A 20,255-nucleotide genomic window follows, 5' to 3' on the forward strand; every position below is an offset into this window, starting at 1 on the left:
AGCCCTTGGAACGACCCCTCGTTCCTACAGGCCAGAGTGCCTCTAGGACAGGCATCCAGTCTTGTCGTTTCAACAGATGCTTCCAGCACGGGTTGGGGGCTGTGCATTGCGGGCATGTAGCTGCGGGCCTGTGGAAAGGAACCCAGTTGCATTGGCATAGCGCCTAAAGCTGTTTGTAGTGTTCCTCACTCTCTGCACTGGCTCACAGCTGGCCTCGGGGCATGCACAAATATGCGTTTCCCCCAGTGAGCCTGCTCGCGCAGTTACTGTGCAATGCCAGGGATGATGAGGAACAGGTTGCTGGTTGCGCCCCTCTGGCCCAACCGGACCTGGATGTCAGAGCTCTCCCTCCTCGCGATGGCCCTCCCCTGGCAGTTCCCTTTGAGAGAGCACCTTCTCTCTCAGGGACAGGGCACCATCTGGCACCCTCGCCGATCTTTGGAACCTCCACGGGTGGTCCTTAGACGCAAGGAAGACTTACCTATCGATTGCGGTGGCTAATATCGTCCCTCGGGCTAGAGCCCCCTCCCCGAGCACGCCTATGCCCTAAAGTGGAGTCTATTCACTGAATGGTGTGTCTCTCGCAGATAAGACCCCCGTAATTTGCCAGATCAGCGTTGTGCTTTCTTTACCCCAAGAGAAGCTGGAGAGCAGGCTGTCGCCCTCCACACTCAAGGTTACGTGGCTGCCATCTCCGCTCTCATGACGCAGTGTCTGGCAGCACTGTGGAAACGCATAACCTTATCATCCGGTTCCTCAGGGGCGCTAGGCGAATTAATTCACCTTGCCCCCCTCTCATGCCCTCTTAGGATCGCGCCCTCGTTACATGAGCTCGCGTCAGATCCCTTCGTTCCTCGACTCAGTATCTTTCTGTCCCTGAAGACAGCTCTGCTGGTCGCGTTGATATCGATTAGAGGGTCGGGGTCCTGAAGGCATTTTTCGGTCAGTGAGTCGTGCCTGTAATTGGGCTGGCTTTCTCTCACGTCCTGAGACCCCGCCCGCGATATGTGCCCAAGGTTCCTACCACTCCGTTTTAATACCAGGTAGTGAGCCTGCAAGCGCTGCCCCGGAGGAGGCAGACCCAGCCCTTTCTTTATTTGTCCAGTTCGCGCCTTGCGTATTTATCTAGGCCGCACTCAGAGTTTTAGATCATCTAAGCAGCTCTTCGTCTGTTATGGCGGTCGGCAGCAGGGAAGTGCCGTATCGAAACTAAGATTATCCCACTGGATTATGGATGCCATTCTCTCGCTTATCAGAACCGAGGTGAGCCGTGTCCCCCGAGAGTGCGTGCGCACTCCAATTCATTGGCCCGTTCCATACTCTTTCAGACAAGCGGCTTCTGAACCGAATCCTCCCAATTCCAGGATTTTCCCAAATCAAATCCACTAATAGCATTTCCGTTCACCTCATCGGGGAACGAGGATTACTTTAGTAACCTGAGCGTTTCTTTAGTTTTAAACTGACAGAATGTGTCTGCCTCCCGAACTGTGCAAGGCTGTTCCAGAGTTTGTGATGGATATGAGAAGAATTCTTCTCAACGCTACAGTTGATTATGATATTTAAATTAATATTCAAAAAACTAAGCGTAGTGGACATGAGGAAGCTCCTTTAAATTAGGGCTGTGCAATTAATCGAAAATCCGATTTTTAGCCTCAAACGATTATGAAAAAGCATTAATCGAGATAAACTATTATTGCATCATATACCACCCCCTTTCCAGCTGTACACATTTGTTGCTCTTAAAAGCGCGAAAGACCGCGTGCTTATGTGTGTGTGCGGCAGGCACACACAGTCAGAAGCATGCGGCTGGTCAGCATCTGGTCTTATTCGCACACTGAGACGAGCAGAGGAGCGCAGACATCTAAAGTCATCTTAACGTGAGCGCTTTAATGGTCAAATATGTGTCCAAACATGGTGTTTAGAGATTATTCTTATTAACCCTCATTTGTGTAATAAACAAACGAGTTGAGAATCAAAAGATACGTGAAAGAGAAACTATTAAAATGACAGCGCAAAATATCCCTGCTGGCCGCCAGTTTTTATCATTAACCAAACAGCAAGGAGAAAATCCCTCACTACTCATGACTGAAGAATTTTTGTAGCTAAAGTGTTTTTCTTATAGGGGGAAGATGCTTAAAGCACAGTTTGTTTTATATTTTTATTCTATTGTATTTATTTCTCTTTCCTTTGCAGGGTGGAAAATGACTGTATATATGCAGTTGAAGTCAGAATTATTAGCCCTCCCAAATATTAACCATCCTTTTCCTGCCCAATTTCTTTTTAATGGAAAGAAGTTTTTTTAAACTTATTTCTGAACATAATAGTTTTGATATCTCATTTCTAATAACTGATTTTTTTTTCTTTGCCATGATGACAGCACATATTTTACTAGATATTTTTCAAAATACAAGCATTCAGATTAAAGTGCAATTCAAAGGCTTAATTAGAGTAATTAGGCAAGTCATTGTATAACAGTAGTTTCTTCTGCAGACAATCAAAAATATATTGCTTAAGAGGGCTAATAATATTGACCTTAAAATGAGTTTCAAAATATGTAAACCTGCTTTTATTCTAGCTAAAATAAAACAAATAAGCCTTTCTAAAGAAGAAAAAAAATATTATAAGAAATACTGTTAAAATTGCTTGCTCTGTTAAACATCATTTATTAAATATTTATTTTAAAAAAATAATTCTCAGGAGCGCTAGTAATTTTGACTTTAATTGATAATCGTTTTGAATAATCGTGATTACAATTTTGACCAAAATAATCGTAGTTATGATTTTTCCCAAAATCGAGCAGCCCTACTTTAAATACTGGGGAGCTAAAACATTTAGGGCTTTATAGGTAGTCAATTATTTTTTAATATGGATGCCATGTTTAATATAGAACCAATGCATTGCTGAAAAGAACTGAAGTAATATTATCATATTTCTTAGTTCTACAAATCTCTCTAGCAGCTGCATTTTGAATAGGGTTGGGTATTGTTTTTTTTTTTTGTTTTTTTTTGATACCGGTGCTAAATCGATACCGCTGCCAAAACGATGCCTGAACCGAAACTTTTTAGCCACAAAATGATAGTGGATGACTCTTCAAAAATATTTTATTTGACAAAATATTTTAAAAAATCATTTTAATAGAACAATATAAATACAGTTTAAAGTAAACATCAATTCATATTGTATTACATTAATACAATTTCTTTGATCATTTGTTGGTTAGCATGAATTTAAGATTTGCATTATGAAATTACATTAGCTTACTATTAACCTGTGGGGGGCAGGCAGGGGCCACATACTTTTAGGAGCACATTTTAACATACATATATATATATATATATATATATATATATATATATATATATATATATATATATATATATTAGGGATATAACGGTCAGAATTTCAGAATTCAGAATTCAGAATCAGAATTTCACGGTACTGTAATACCTCGGTATGAATGTCATGGTATGGTATTTATTGAATCATTTACAGGAAAAAACAAAACTTATGAAAATACTCCAAAAAAGTGCCAAAAGTGTCAATGACATACAAATTAGCCATCTATCTGTAAGCTTTGAAACAGGAACTTCAACTTTAATAACAAAAAAATATTAAACCATGTAAAAAAAATAAAGTTTCAATTTAGTATTGTTGAAAACTCATCACATTCAACATTTAATCACTCACTCACTTAGATAGAGATGGGTTTAAAGGAAAATTATCATATAAATATAATCTGGTAAAAGCTGGTATCTCTGGGCATTTACAATGTCCCCTGCAACAGAAAAAAAAACCCTCTCATTTGGGACTGAGGTTTCTGGGACAAGAGAGATATGACTTGGCCCAGGTTGACAGCAGTGGGTAACGTTGTGCATTGTCTTTCCCCCACTTGAGAGGACAAACCATGAGTAAGATAGAGGTCTCATGTCTGCATCAATCTGAACAGTGTGCTTACAACACCGCTATTCACTACGCACGCGACAACACAGCTGATAAGAACTCGCGCGACAACACAGCTGATAAGAACTCGCGCGACAACACAGCTGATAAGAACTCGCGCGACAACACCGCTATTCAGTACGCGTGCGACAACACCGCTATTCAGTACGCGCGCGGCGACAACACCCGCTTTAGAGTTTTCCAGCTCTTTTTTATCCCCGCTTCTAGCAGCACACTCCATTTCCGCATTACTGGATCTGTAGCGACAACAGACCGCAAAAGATGGTGGTCAAGCATGGGCTGATGGAAATTGTAGTTTTCGCTACCTCCCGTTCGCTTCATTCGCCTGAGCAAATTTTCTCAGAAGACCTATAGTTTTACCGAGTCATGCGACTACGGTAATATCGAAAAAAATTAATATTGCGGTATGACGGTATTTACAATACCGTTACATCCCTAATATATATATATATATATATATATATATATATATATATATATATATATCACAAAATATTGCTGCACCTGTAAACTTTAACAGGCCTACAGTTGAAGTCAATTGATTTTGCACTCCCATTCATTTAAATAATGTTTCTGAAAACTTTTACAGTGTTTTCTAAAAGAAAAATATTCTGGAGTCATAACTCGTATTTCTTATTATTTATTTCATGAATAAAAGCCGTTTTTAATGAAAAATAAATAAATAAATAAATAAGGTCGACTACAGCACCTTTCCAAGAGATTTCTATGCATTTCAGCAACAAGTGCTGCGAGCGAGCGCTCCTTCAGTGCAGCAGGGCGCATTATAGTGGCTATGCAGGCGCTCCCGTCTGAATCCTGACACAGATGCTGTTTTATTCCTGCATTGTGCCAAGAAAAAATCAAACTAGACCTAAGGTCAGGCATATTAAACCAATTATCCTATGTTATTTAGGCTACACATATGTTCAATATAAACTTTTGAGTTCGGTCAGCTGATAATTTTACGTTCATATTGGTTTAGCCTATTCTATTCTAGACATGTTGGCCTCGCTTTTACGCTTTTAAGGTTATTTTGCCTGAATTTCTTTGTCGCACGGTAATGGCGTAGTATTTCGTTATGCTTCAAGTTTGAGGGGAATGGGGATGATTCTAAGTCCATGGGTTATTGGGGCACTTGTCATACATGCACTTTAGCCTGGTCAGACTTTATGTTCGCTCAAAGAGGGATGGAATATCTATTTTTCTAATTTAATTTCTAATTGTGGGGGTGACTGAGCCTACAAGGCTAAGGCACTATATGACGTTTTTATTAAAAATTTTTTCAACTGTTTGCCAAAGCATGCGACTATAGCCTATGCCTACATTAAGATATTTATGTTAAGATTTTTTTACTGCCTGTTGTTTCTTTTGGCTTATAAAATAGGCATTGTCTAATAGGGATATCAATAAAGGTTCATCTGTGTCGCATAACTGGTGTTGTTTCCGATTTCTACAAGCTCAATAACATCCACAGCAAAAAATAAAAAATAAATAAATAAATAAATAGTTGAAAAACTGTGCCCATTAATTAGATGTGCAAGGCAAGCAGTTACGTTTTTGGGGTTGCTATGGACAACTACAAATGTAAACATTATTAGGCTATAATGTAAATGACATTATTCTATCTATTTACTAAAAAATAAAGTGAAATAGGCATTTAGTAGTAGACTAAATAGCAGCATTTTAAAATGATGTGTCAATGCGTTTTCTATTAGGCTACAATAAAAAAGTTGTATAGTACAGTGCGTTTAATTTAGGCTATTTATTTACTTTTGTCCCTGTGCGCCGATTGGAGACGGAGTTCACTGCTGATTTTCTGAGAGCTCGGGTGCTTCTCATTTCTTGTTTGTGTATCCTCGTTTCCTTTCCTTGCTTTCTTCCTCGTACTTCCACCTTACGTTCGAGGGAAGGACGCAAGGAAAAGACTCGAGGACCGAGGAATCGAATCAAGTGAAAAGACACGTCCTCGTATCTTTAGCGTCACTTCAAAGCGTCAATTAATGACTTGCACGTTTGGATTAACTGCATGTCTACATTAAAGTCATTATCTATTCTATAATGATCAATAAAGAAACATTTATTTAATAATAAAAAGGAATAAGCCATTCAAATAAAGAGCCCAATCAGCAGATGGCGGGCGGGTGCGGTTTTAAAAATTGGTCAAAAATGTTACTGCGGATGGATGGCGGACGGATGATGAATTTTGTCATGCGGTTACGGATGAAATAATAGCCATCCGCGCATCTCTAGCACCTTCACAGAGATAGGAAGTGCTGCGAAAACAGAGGGAGCGAGCATAAGCGAGTGCCGGAGGGAGCTAAAGCACGCGAGAGAGCCATTCCTCTGCCTTTGAGCCCCCAAATGTGTCATTAAATTTGACATGTTTCCCCCTTACACGCAACTTTTATTAAGACAGTTGCTGTGTCAGAATCCTTGCTTGTAAAATACGCTTTAGAATGCTTAGTTTAAGCAAATTGGATGAACATGATTATGCGTGTTGATCTGAAAAGTTTCGCTCTCGCTCACTGAAAACCGCTGGAAAACCAGGCTGAATGCAACCCTAATTTTGAATCAGCTGAATTTTGTTATTTAGGCCTACAGGGCAACCAGCTAGTAGTTGCTATCAAAAATCACCGCAAAACTTTTGACTGAAGACCAGGACTGATCTGAAGCGGTCTAACCACATAAATTCTCCTGTAGCACATGTCTTTGGACTGTGGTCTTAATAGTATATAGAGTAATACTCATAACTCACCTCATAACATAAGTTGAGTGTTTTAAATAAGACATAATGTGAGATGATTTTGTAGTTGTTTAAGTCACGATGAATCAATAAAAGTGTCTCGAATCAATAATCTGTGTCTTGAATTTGGTCTGCACCCTAAAGTAACAAGTTGAGTTTACTTAGAAAACATGTGGAAACTGATTGCCTCAAATTTATGAAGCAAATTAGGTCACCAACTTTGAGTACCTACTACTAACTATTACATTGTGTAGATAACTTATTTACTTGTATTGGTTACTAAACAACACGAGTACTGATTACTCAACATGACAAGTTCAGTTAACTTACAAATTGTAGTTATGCTTAGAACACCTAATTTGCAGCAAAGTAGTATTCTCAACTAGCTACTTGTTTATATCACTAGACAAAAGCTGGAAACTCATTGATTTAAATTTAAGAAGCAATTAGTTCACAGCCTTTGAGTAAATACAATTAACTCTTACTTTGTGTAGGTAACTTGTATACTTGTTTTGTAGAGTACTGGTAACTCAATCTGCCTTAAATTTCTCTTGAACTCAAACAGAAAACCGGACTGTATACTAGTTATTCGCCACTCTCTTAAATATTATATATACTTATTTTATGTTATTGGGTTCCACATAACTGAATTAGGTTGCATTTAAGTAACAATATTTAAGTAAACTTATGCTAATTACATAGGTAATGCAATTATGATGAATTTAACATTGTTGATTTAGTTGTAATGCAAGTTAAGGTGTAGTCACCTTCAACCTAAAAAAAAAATATATATATAATAGAATTTTCCTTTAATCAAGCAACATTTATTCCAGCAAAAGTTACTTGTACAAAATCTGAAGACTACACATACAGCTGACCATGCAGTTATCCAAAGCAAGAAAAATGTAAAAAAAAAAAAAAAGTAGCTGTCAGAACTTAAACAAATGTACAGCAACTGTTCAACATTACAAAGAAAGCATAACTCCTGCCTCTTGGTCTTAACATCAAGTTGCAGTATTTACAGAAATAGTCTTTTTAGGACCTGGACCATGACAGAATATTTGCACCTAGCCCCATAAAGTGTTTTTGAAAAACTTCAAAAGAGTACCTTGGGTTTTGTGAGAATCCAAGTTCAATGTGTAAATCACAAGCATAGAAAACATGCATTTGCCACATTGTCCAAGTTTTTAAATGTCTTCAGTCATGATTCCAACCCCTTCACAACGGTCCGTAGCATCTGCTTCTTCCTATATGACAAGAGGGTTTCCTCGGGTGGTGTTGTACAGCGAAGTTAGGGCTTTATCATGTTCAACATCCTAAGATCAAGATCAAGTACAAAATAAACAATTACCAATAGATCAAGGGTGAAATGAGTTTTGTTTAATTCAATATTTAAATAAAATGTAAATAACTTGCTATGTACTACTTTATGAGTTTTGGAAGGTCTTCAAGTAAATAGCAAGTGCTTTCGGGATTCATTCACATTTTCTTATGGTGGTGACATTCTAAACAATGTGAAAAAAGCTTTAGTTAGGAATTTAGTTTAAAGATTATTTGCTGTATACTAATATTTAAAGGTGCAGTAGGTGATCTGCCAAAATGCTAACCGCTTAGCATATTATCTTTGGACGGCGGGGAGGGACTGTGCTTCAAAGCCACACCCCCTGAAATCGCGAGCGCGCGCACCACGTCACAACAGCCAACAAACAACCTACTAGTTGATGTCATCCACCAGTTAGTTAGTGCCAGCGCCGTGCAGGAATTACATGAAATTTGCCACACTTACATGCGAATATTCAGATTAGCATGGTAAACAGTATAGGAAGACTATCATTGTTCAAAAATCATAGCATCACATTACATTAATTTAAAATATTTATTTTCTATTTTCTACTTAATAAAACGAAAGTGTACAAACTAGAAAGACAAATTAACTTTGATTTTTAATTTCTAATAATTCGTAACCACTTCACTCTCCCCATCAAAATTAATGTCGTCCCGACATTACTTTCCTGTTTATCTCCCACGAAAACGGAATAATTTCTTGTCATCATGTGATATTAATGTCTAGTGGTTGTATGTCTCATTACTTGTGTGCTCTGCATATTATGAATAGGGGTACGAGTTGAGACTACCTAGTCTGTTTCTTCTTCTAATCCCACTTTTCCTCCACAAACTCTATCTTTCAATATATGTATGAATATACTGGCTCATATTGCTGCACAAGGTAAGTCCAAGGAGTTACATTCTGCATTTCATATGGCATGGGATGAAACGCTGTGGTGTTAGTATGTCCAACATTATAACAGGCTGGATTGCCCAAATAGTCATAGGTAAATGTTCTTGGTTGTCTCCTTTCCCTTTGAGGCCACCTGGTTTCTTGTTCTGCCTCTGTGCTACTTTCACTCAAAGTAGTATATTCTTCTTGCATGTTCTCAGGTGCCTCTTCAGGTTGTTCTTCCTCTAACACATCAACTTCTTGTTGAGACATATCCTCAAGGTCCATTGAAACATTTGTTATCTGATCCTGTTCTGTCCGTTCACTGATTTGCTCTTTTTCTTTTTCAGGTTCACCAGACAAGTCACAAGGTAAGTGTTCATTTACTAACTTTTTGTTTCCCCCTTTAGGTAATCCAGACTGAGCTTCAGATACATTCTGCTCTCTGTATCTTTTGCCCAAGGCTCTGAGGCTGGATTTCAGGTAAGTAATAGTAATAAGGACAATCTTCATCCTCATCCTCTTCTGGCTCAGGTTCATTCCTTTTTACTGGTTTTAGATTTTTTGATGGTCCTTTTGATTTTGCTTTCTTTCCAGGTTCAATCTCCAGTGGTAAGCAATCACAGGGCATCAATAAGTTTCGGTGAAGAACACGTGATCTTCCTTTACCCTGCTCAGGTCTCACTTCATAAATTGGGCATTCTTCCCCTAATCGTCGAACAACTGTGTGTATCAGATCCTCCCAGTGGCTTCGTAATTTCCCTGTGCCTCCCCTAGGTGTAAGATTTCTCACCAACACACGATCTCCTGGGTGCAACACTGAGCTCCTGACCTTTCCATCATAGTTCTTTTTGTTTCTCTCTGAAACCTTTTTGCTATTCTGTTTTGCAATCTCATATGCTTCCTGCATTCTTTGACTCGACTTCCTGCATTCTTTGACTTGATTTTGTTACATATTCCTTGTGGTCCTCAGTCCCTCCCTCTGGCATTAATCCAAAAAGCAAGTCTACAGGTAATCTTGGCGAACGCCCAAACAGAAGATAAAATGGTGAAAATCCAGTTACCTCACATCGTGTACTGTTGTAGGCAAAAGTAAGTTTGTTTAACGATTCCTTCCAGTTGGACTTTTGTGTTTCTGTTAAAGTCTTTAACATCTGGAGCAATGTCTGATTGAAACGTTCAACCTGCCCATTTCCTTGTGGGTGGTATGGTGTTGTTCGTGATCCTGCAATTCCACAATTTTTCTTTAATTGAGAAAGTAACTGGTTTTCAAACTCAGCTCCCTGGTCATGATGAATCCTTTCAGGGAATCCGAATTTCAGTGCGTAATCATTGAAAATCCTTTCAGCAACAGTTTTTGCAGATTTCGATGTAGTGGCGTAAGCTTGAGCAAACCTTGTGAAGTGATCCATTATAACCAAGACATATTCATACCCTGCTTTGCTTTTTTCAAGGTGCAAAAAGTCTATGGAAACGAGTTCAAATGGGTGAGTGGTGACAATATTTGTGAGAGGTGCTCTTGTTTCTTTACTTGGCTTCTTCTGTTTCAAACAATACAACACTTGGTCACAAAATGTTCAATCTCGTTCTGCATTTTTGGCCAGAAGAACCTGTCAGTAATGAGGGACATGGTCCTTTCCACTCCCTGATGACCCATTTTACTATGCAACTCTTGCAAGACACAATATTTGTATTTTTCTGGCAACACAAGCTGAGTTCGGGTAGCTGTCTTTCTGCGAAGGATTTCATCCTCTCCGTAAGTAAGTTTGTCCCATTGGCGTAGCAAACTTTTACTTTGTATACTAAATGTTTTCAGTTGGTGTCTAGAAGGTTTTTCGCCAATCAACTTGCATTGTAATACTGGCCCAATATGGGCATCTTCCCTTTGTGCTTGTCGTATTTCATCAGTTGAATATCTTTCGCTTGACTCCACAGACTCTGCTGGGTTTTTAAGTGAGGTCATGGCTGTCCATGACGTTGTACAATCCTGCATTTCTATTGCCTGCACAGTTGCTTCAACACAATCAGATGTAAGTTCCTCTGTACACTGCTCCATTATAGTTTCAATGTCTAGTGGCATACGGGATAAACTGTCTGCATCTATGTTTTCTTTTCCAGGACGGTATTTTATTGTGAAATGGAAGTCTGCGAGCTCTGCAACCCATCTGCATCCTGTTGCATTTAACTTTGCACTGGTCAAGACATAAGTGAGAGGATTGTTGTCACTGTACACTGTAAATGTGGACGCATTGAACAAATAATCTTTAAACTTTTCACTGACAGCCCACTTTAGGGCCAGAAACTCCAGCTTGCCTGAGTGGAGGTGGTACATCTTTTCTGCGGCTGTCAAAGTTCGAGAACCATAAGCGATGACTCTTAATTTTCCATTTTGTTTTTGATACAAAACAGCCCCAAGTCCCTGATTTAAAGCATCAGTGTGGAGTATAAATGGCTGTGAGAAATCAGAAAATGCAAGGACAGGTGGCTCAACCAGACAGTCAATCAGTCTCTCTAGTATCTCTTGATGTTTGTCTGTCCATATAATTTGTGTTTTGGAGGACAATCCCCTACTCTTTTCTTTCCACTTTTGATTACTTTTCACTTTGTAATCCTCTCTATTAGTTTCTGTTTGTTTCAGTAGGTCGTACAAAGGTCCTGCAATCTTTGAAAAGTTCTTTATATATTGCCTATAGTAACTGAGCAGGCCCATGACAGATCTCAGTTGTCCAACTGTGGTAGGTCTTTTCTCTTTCAGGCTTTCCACAGCAGCTGTGTCAGCTGGATCCATTTTACTTCCTTCCTCAGACACAATTCTCCCGAGGTACCGCACTTCACGCTTAAACAACTCACATTTGATAGGTTTTAACTTTATCCCATACTGTCTTAATCTTTGCAAGACCTTTCTCACATCCTCTACATGTTTTTCAAAAGTTTTGCTAAAAACCAAGGTATCATCCAGATAAGGAACACAGATATTGTCTCTCAGCTCTTCCAGGCATTCCTCCATGCAGCGTTGGAACACTGAAGGAGCATTCATCAGGCCGAAAGGTACCCGGATCCACTCATATAAACCCCATGGTGTAACAAAGGCAGTTAGTGGTCTGCTTTCCTTGGCCATGAAACCCTGATGGTATGCTTTTCCTTGGTCAAGGAGTGAAAACCAGGAGTTCCCTCCCAGACTGTCCATTATATCTTGTACCCGGGGAATGGGCTGCCTATCAGGATGTGTTTTTCTGTTCAACTCTCTATAATCAATACACAAGCGTAAGGTGCCATCCTTTTTCCTGACACACACTACAGGTGAGGCATATGATAAATTTGATTTCTGTATCCATTTTTGTGCAATGAGATCATGCAGGTAGTCTTTCATTTCCTGGTAGAGCGGTTTAGGCACTGACTGGTAAGTACGTGCTACTAGAGTAGTGTCTTTCAAAGAGATGGACAGTTGCAGCTTTTCAATGCAGCCTATGTCAGTTTCGGATTTGGAAAATGATGCCGCTTCCTCTTTTAACATTTGTTGAACAATTCGTTTTTCAGATTCATTAAGATGACTTAAGTTTACAGGTGGAACCCATGTGTTGTCAGGGGTGTGGCCAGCTTCAATTTTTATTTCATTTATTCTTAATGATGGTAAGTCATTATTGTCAAACGCAGCTGTTGGATACACAGACTGTACTGGCTGTACTGTTCCTATAACCGTCTTGCCCATTAGCATTAAGTCGTGATCTGTGGGGTTTTGTACACTGATGATGATGTGTGGGGACATGTGCTTCTGTAGGGTCACTACTGTTTCACAGAACTCCAACCCCTCTGTCCATTGTGGGTTAACATCAGGCTCAAAGAGAAGCAATGTGTCTTTTTTTTGTCGACGAGATTGTACCCTGCATTTTATTTGTACAGATGTGTGTTTTGGCACCTGAATATTTTCCTTTGTTGTTTTAACAAGGTATTCACATGGGGTTTCTTCGTGGATTTGATTAATAAAAGCATGTACTTTCTCTCTTTCCACATTAGGGAGAACTGTTCTCAGAAATTCATTTGTGACTGGCTGAGGTAATTTATTGTCATTTAGAATTCGCTCAATCACATTAAATCCAATAATAGGACGACAAAGCTGCCTGCCCTCCATCACCAGCACAGGTATGACAAGTTCTTTTGTTTCAGTTTCAGTTACTGTCAAACCAAAAGTCACTTCTACCCATCCCATGTAAGGAATATCCTGGCCACATTTGCTGCCACAAGACGGAGACTTTCAGGTGCATTGATTACCTCTGTCACATCCCTCAACCTCATGTTAGGCAAGTACTCATTTTTCCACAGTTCATCCACTATGCACACTTGTGATCCCGTATCCCATAATGCATCAACAAGCTGGCCTTGAATGTAACATGGTAAAAAACACTGCTTTCCAACAAAATCAGCACAAATAGATTCTTTTGCATTTGTTTCCTTTTCAATCATGGCAGAATTCATATCACGGTTGGAAACTTGTTTGCATTGATTCTTATGTTTTGTCCAGTGATGACATTGACAGGCTTTGGAGCAATAAAGTGTTTGCTTACAGGCAGAACATTGTTGCAAATTTAAGTCAGGATTCACTACACCACAGTGTGCACAGCTTTGTGGGGACTCCAATGTTTCACTGGTCACTTCCTGTCCATCGGTCGTGACCCGGTCTTGTTTAACGACTGGTCTCTGTACATCATTGGATTTCGCACTCTGCAACCTGCCAGAAAATGGTCTCTACTCCCACATCTATAACAGTGGGTACAGTGCACATCTAATCCGCTCTGCTGACATGCCACACATTTCCTTAGAAGGACTGGAGGAGGGTGGTATTGTTGTGGAGGGAGCCAATGTTGTCGCTGATATGCTCCCCTTCGCCTGTCATAGGGCTGCAGATAACGTGCAGTGTGGTATGTAGACTGGGGAGGTTGCATGCATATGGGATCCCTTAAATGGGTGGAGGACTGTGTGGGCATGACCTGAGGCTGTCGTATGGATTCTTTAATTTGAGCCACTTCTACACTGAGATCCTTCAACATTGCCATGTCAGACCGCATTCCTTTTAACTCACTCAAAAGGTCAGGCTCAACTTTCTCTGTGTTTCTGTGACACTGTGTCTTTCCTTTTTTTTCAATAGCGACTTTATTAACTTGTACAGAATTTACATTAGTGAGATGATGTTGGGATAGATACTTTTTCTTGTTTTGACGCTCTGTTTCATTTGCACATGCAACATTGACCTTATCCAATAGAAGTTCATCGCTCACCTCATTTCTTGTGAGGTAAGGTTGCAGGTCACTTCTAATACTATCATTTTGTAAGCCGGTCAGGACAGTGTGGAGAAACATACTCTGAACAAGATTTGGGTCATATTTCAAAGTAGATTCCGCCTCTTGGGAAGCAAACAGAATCTTTTGTCTCAAATCAAGACACCGAACAATAAAACTTTGTGGATTCTCCTTACTACTCTGAACTTCTGATGTTAGCTGCTTGTACAGTTCTGTTGCACCTCTTTCCTGATAATGTGCTCGGAGAATTCGTCTCAAAATAGGCAAGGTTAGATTTGGTTTTCCTTCCAGATAGCTACGCAGCTGCATGCCTGGTGCTATCGCTCTGATTACAGCATCCACTATTTCAAGTTCTGAAACCCCTCTGCTCAGTCCATGCTCAATTTGATGAGCCAAACTTGAAAAAGTCAGTTTGTCTTTCTGTCCATGCTCACCGATCTGTCCTGAAATTTTAAATTCTCTATTCCAGGGAAACATAACTGGTTGAGAGGGCACTTGATTTAGGTAGGTACTTGTTTCTTGTTGTGTGTTCATACTGTGCGATGCAAGAGGGTTTTGTGATTTGGTTGTGCGTTGTTGATTGTTAGTGTTATAGTACGTGTAATCACCTGCTCCTTGTTTTTGTTCAATTAGCTTTTGCAGGGCTAACTGTAACGTGTCAATTTCTTTTTGCAGTCTTTCTTGCTCTACGTTTTCTGCTACCTGGTCTAAGGCCCCTCTTATTGATGTGTGAGTTGTTTGTTTTTCTGGATCACTGTTTCCAAACTGAATTTCACAAATTTTATCTTTTAAGCACAAAAGCTCTGACATACCAGCATCTTCAAGCTCTTCTAATGTCTCTCTCTCAATGTGTTTTACAATTAAAGAAATGAGTACTGAACGACTTTTGTTGACAGCGTTTTCACACTTAACTTCCAGAAAGTGACATAATTCAAGAAGGTTTCCTTTTGAGAGAGCATATAATGCTCCTATAACCTCAAGCTTCAAGTCCTCTAAGGAATCCATAGGTTGCTCAGTCTTTGGAAATGTGCAGTGTAATGTATGTGTGCAATGTCCGTAGCTGGCTGGAATCTTGCAGCAATCCTGATACTGTAAGTTGATCTCAGATTAAATGCACTTTTGTCCGAACACAACAGGGACAGTGGACACCTTCACTTCACTGATCTCCTAGGCTGAGTAAGAAGATGAATGGCACTGAAGGACAACTGTCATCACTCGAAGCCGACCCACACTGCATCCATCCCAGCGGTGCCTCCAAAATGTAGCGCCCTCACCGCCTGATGAGGGACAATAATGTTAATAAAAACACAGGAAACACGGAGCTGCTGCTGCTTCACGTCAGAGTCTGTGTATTGTTTGAGCAGCAAGCCCCTCCCCCTCATAAGGTATGAAGTAGAAGTAGCCAATCGGAAACATGTAAATCATAGCATCACATTACATTAATTTAAAATATTTATTTTCTATTTTCTACTTAATAAAACGAAAGTGTACAGACTAGAAAGACAAATTAACTTTGATTTTTAATTTCTAATAATTCGTAACCACTTCATAGGCTGGTGTTTTGTTGTTAAACTAAATATAAATCTACATTATAGATGCTGTCAAAGAACTTAATGAAACTGAAAATAATCACATCAATCTTTCACCAGGAGATTTCAGTGGCTAAACAACATGTCTGTGCTTATAAGTCATTCATAACGAAACACAATCTAACATAAAATAGTTTCAAAACAGAACATTACCTGTCTAACAGTAATTCTTCAGCCATGGTGTCGTCCTTCCTTCAGTGTGCTAAAGTAACTCCAATATTGATTCAGGTTTTTAAAAGTTTCAATTCAGCTATTGATTTCTCCCGGTCCGTCTCTTGACCGTGCGGCCGATTTAAGGGTGAATTATACCCGCGCCTGGCTTTACAGTAATCGGCCCGAGCTCGGCTGTCCTTCGGCGCCTCTGGCTCCGACTCTGCATCTGCGAGCGTTTGTGATGCGTTCCGCTCTAATGGCGGATCTGCGTGAACAGATGCGCAGAATTCGGAATCTACTGACAGACTGCTGACAGACAGTCTGACCTGCCTATCGGAATTAAGGGAGATGACGGTCCGACTCTATTTAATTTGATAAACAGTTTTTAGTATTATGCTTTACCCAGAATATAAAAATACATATAAACAAATTTAGATCATTTACTGTAATTATTACTGTTGGACTGTGAAGAGACTTTCAACCAGCACAACAAAAAATGTTTCTGAAGACAATCACCTACTGCACCTTTAAAGTAGCTTCATCAAGAACCACTGAGAAATGGCAAGTTTCGCTTCTTCATTAGCTTCTTTGGAATTTTATGTGACATTTGAAACTGAAGAAAAGGAATTAATCATGACAGCATAGGGTAATATACAGCACGACGAATGGCATTGCGTTATCATTGCTATTGCCACATTGTCCAAGTTAAAGTATTTAGATGCCTTCATTGATAATTCTAACACCTTCACAATGGTCTGTAGCATCTGCCTCTCATATAAAATGAGATGGTTTACCGGGGTGATGTTGCACATCGAAGTTAGAGATTCATCATGTTCAAGACCAAAGAACAAAAAAAAACAATTACCAATAGAATTATTTCTTAAGTACATTATTTCATAAAAAAGAATAACAAGATGCAAAATACAGCAAACTAAAAAAAAAAAAGAATATTAATTGACTCTCATTAACTTTTAAGGTAGGTGTTATAGCTTTGTGGTACAGCTTTTTTGAGGCAAAACATAATTTAATACAATGATAGTTTAAAAAAATGTACATGCTTTTGCACTGTTTAAAAAATTGATATTTGAACCTTATAGTTAACCAAGATTAAATTTTAATGTGTAGATATTTAAGTAAACCCAAATTAATCAATACAGATTCTTATACAATTCAATATATAAAATCACTAAGAAAACAGAAGACATAGTAAAAAAAAAATCTGTAAAGTTTTGATTCTAGACAGTTTGGAGACCTTAGACGTGTGTTTATTAAATGTGTTACTGGCTTTATTTTATTAGCTGTATAATTTAAATATAGAGTACATTATAACTAAGGTTTTTAAACTCGAGTCTGGACAACCTCAAGCCTAAAAGTACTCGAGATTTTGTGGAAGTGTATTTTTTTTTCAAACTAACACAAACATTATTTTAATTAAAATTAGTAAGTTGAAATTTGGTTCAAATTCACATTAATTAAATAAATTATATTAAATAAGTAATAAAATGTGCTTAAAATAAGTATATTTTGTGTAAATAATAATAATAAAGTTAAAGTGCAAGCATACAGTAGGGAGGATAGTAGCATCTGTGTGCAACTCCAATATGAACTAAGATAGCTGATGTTGTGCTGCATCTTCTTTTATTTAAAGGTAACTGATACTAATGCAGTGAAAATCTGTTTGCTAATTGTACACACATTAACACATTAGTGCATTGAATGACTTTGTTTTTATGAGCTAAACTAGGTTTTTGTAAAATGAGCATAGTATCAGATGATGGAATATGGTTATTTTCTGTAAATTTAAACAGTCCTATAAAACTTTCGTATTTTTACAGAAAATTCACTGCCAGTATTTTTCCGTAAATTTTACAGATTTTTTTTAACAGTGTAAATACGCAATCAATGTTGCGTCGATTGAACTAAACAACATTACGTTACCTTTATGTAACTAACTTAAGTTTACTCAAATGAATATTCTTTCTTTAAGGTAACTTAACTCGGTTACGTGGAACCTGTTGACATAAAGTTAATTAAAGCCAACATATCATTTTTTTAGTGAGTAGACTTAAAAGAACTTGGATATTTTTCAAATACATTTTTGTACCATTTATATCCAGTTTTTTCCACTATATATTGTTTTTATAAAAATGAATTATATAGATGCCAGTTAGATTTTAGGATGAGTGTCCTATGATTTTGGATAATCATATTTGTGGGTCTATGGAATCTAAAATATGACAAAAATCATGCTCTATAATTTGTTGTGTAATCCATTTTAAAACATGTATTACATGCCTAATTATCTGTCATTATTTTTACAGTCATCAATGATGGAAAAAACGGTGCACAGTCTGTGTATCACCTTCACATTCATGTCCTTGGAGGAAGGCAAATGAAATGGCCTCCAGGATAGCTGAAACCTGTATATTTTTGAACAAGACATATAACCAGTACTAAGAAGGAGCTTTGGTGAATCTTATTCAAAAAATGTAATGTACTACTGTTTCCTCCAATAAAACTTGTTTTATTGAATTTCAGCTTTCAATGATGTTAACAAGGTTCTATGGGTTTGCCTCAGGGTGAGTTGTGGGGGGTGGAGAGAGTTATAATTATTGTTTCTCATTCGCGGGCATCAGGGGGCCACTATGAGGAGACTCCTGGAAATTCCGGGAGACTTGCGATGTCTGGCTTTTTCCCTGCTTTCTCAGGGGTCACCAAAGTAGAATGAAAGTACTATTACTCTGGCATATGCTTTACTGGTGGATGCCCTTCCTGCCACAACAATATCCAAGGCATTGAGATTTAATTTCTTAAGGAGGGGCTGAATAACAGCAAGTTTCTAAAAAATAACAACTATACCCGAAAACAAACAATTATTAACAATAGAACAAACAATAAAATAAATAATTATTAACAATAGAAAGTACACTAGGACTAATTGAACGGAAACCCAGTAGCATTACTGACAGGAATTTTTCAGTACACAGAGGCTCCAGCAGCAGTAACATATTGACAAGTAGGGTTTGGTGCTTTTTTTGTGTCATAGACAAAAACAAATATGGATGACGTGACACCACCTTTTTCCAATAAATTCAAAATGGCCAAAGACTAACACAGACTGTTGCAAAAAAAATAATAAAAATAAAAAATAAAAAACTGAAAAATTAGCCAAAGCATATGTGTAAAATATCATGTGTGGAGCCAGAGGTTGGAGCCATAGTATCAAACTTTCATTCAAATGCCTGCATGTCAAATCAACCATGCCCCTTAAACTTGTCATTTGACTACACATAAGTGCAATGCACATAACTGGCTTGCTGAAATAAATGCATGTGATAAATGATGTAGGCTGTTTAAGTTAGGATAATAAGCTTTGTGGCAAGCAAAATAAATTCTCTCTCTTGTAATAGATTGTTGGTCTATTAACCATACCAAATGTTATTTATTATTGATATATTTGTTTAAAATTGGTATATACCAATAATAAACAAATATACTACTAAAAATCAAATATACTAATAATTTACCTTGATGTCTTCATAGGGGTAGAAAAATCATTTGTAAAATATTTAAGATAACATAATTCATAAGTTTCATAAATATTTGTATTATTATTGTTATTTAACAATAAATCAGGGAAAATATATTAGAAAAAGTAGAGATGAATACACAAAGATATCTATATATCAACAGGATATTAACACATTCCATCCCTGCAAAAGAATCTGTATCAATTTTTACAATACACTTTAAGCAGCATTTATAATTAATAATAAATCAATAGATGTCAATCAGCTGCTGCATCATCACAATTTGTTTAATTATCAGTTGTTTGTATTTTTTTTCTTCATTTTCTTTTGGTAAACAATGCTCTAATTATATGTGCAAACAGGAATTTACCTTAATTTTAATGTTTTTTTTAGGTACATTAGCACTTTTTTCGAAGACTACGTAAATTATTGTATTTTACATTGTTGTATTTTGCTCTGTTTGTTATATAATGTTATGTTTAATGTTATGCGCAAACCAAAACAAACTGAAATGTTGCTCAGGAATCATTAATATGAATTCCTTGTCACACCCTTGGCTTATTCCTGCAGTTCTTGTCACCGTTCTTCCTCATCATCTACCACACACCCACCCTGAACTCTCACCTGATTACTGTTCACACACACACACACACACACACACACACTAATATAATATAATATAATTATATATATATATATATATATATATATATATATATATATATATATATATATATATATATATTAGTGCTGTCAATTGGAAAAAAA

The 20,255-nt window shown here is 37.8% G+C and overlaps 1 protein-coding gene across 10 annotated transcripts in view; it reads left to right on the forward strand.

Moving 5' to 3' along the window:
• hint2 (histidine triad nucleotide binding protein 2) overlaps positions 1 to 18,489 on the forward strand; it is a 54,894-nt gene extending 36,405 nt beyond the window's left edge. For 2 of the 10 annotated variants that reach the window (NM_001083572.2, XM_073951124.1), the window contains 1 exon segment: positions 18,279 to 18,489. In NM_001083572.2, the coding sequence (NP_001077041.1) occupies positions 18,279 to 18,370 (92 nt within the window). In that variant the 3' untranslated portion in view covers positions 18,371 to 18,489. 10 annotated transcript variants of the gene reach the window in all.
• Positions 18,490 to 20,255: the final 1,766 nt, after the last annotated feature.

This window comes from Danio rerio, chromosome 5 (genome assembly GCF_049306965.1).
Source record: "Danio rerio strain Tuebingen ecotype United States chromosome 5, GRCz12tu, whole genome shotgun sequence".
Lineage (NCBI taxonomy): Eukaryota > Metazoa > Chordata > Actinopteri > Cypriniformes > Danionidae > Danio > Danio rerio.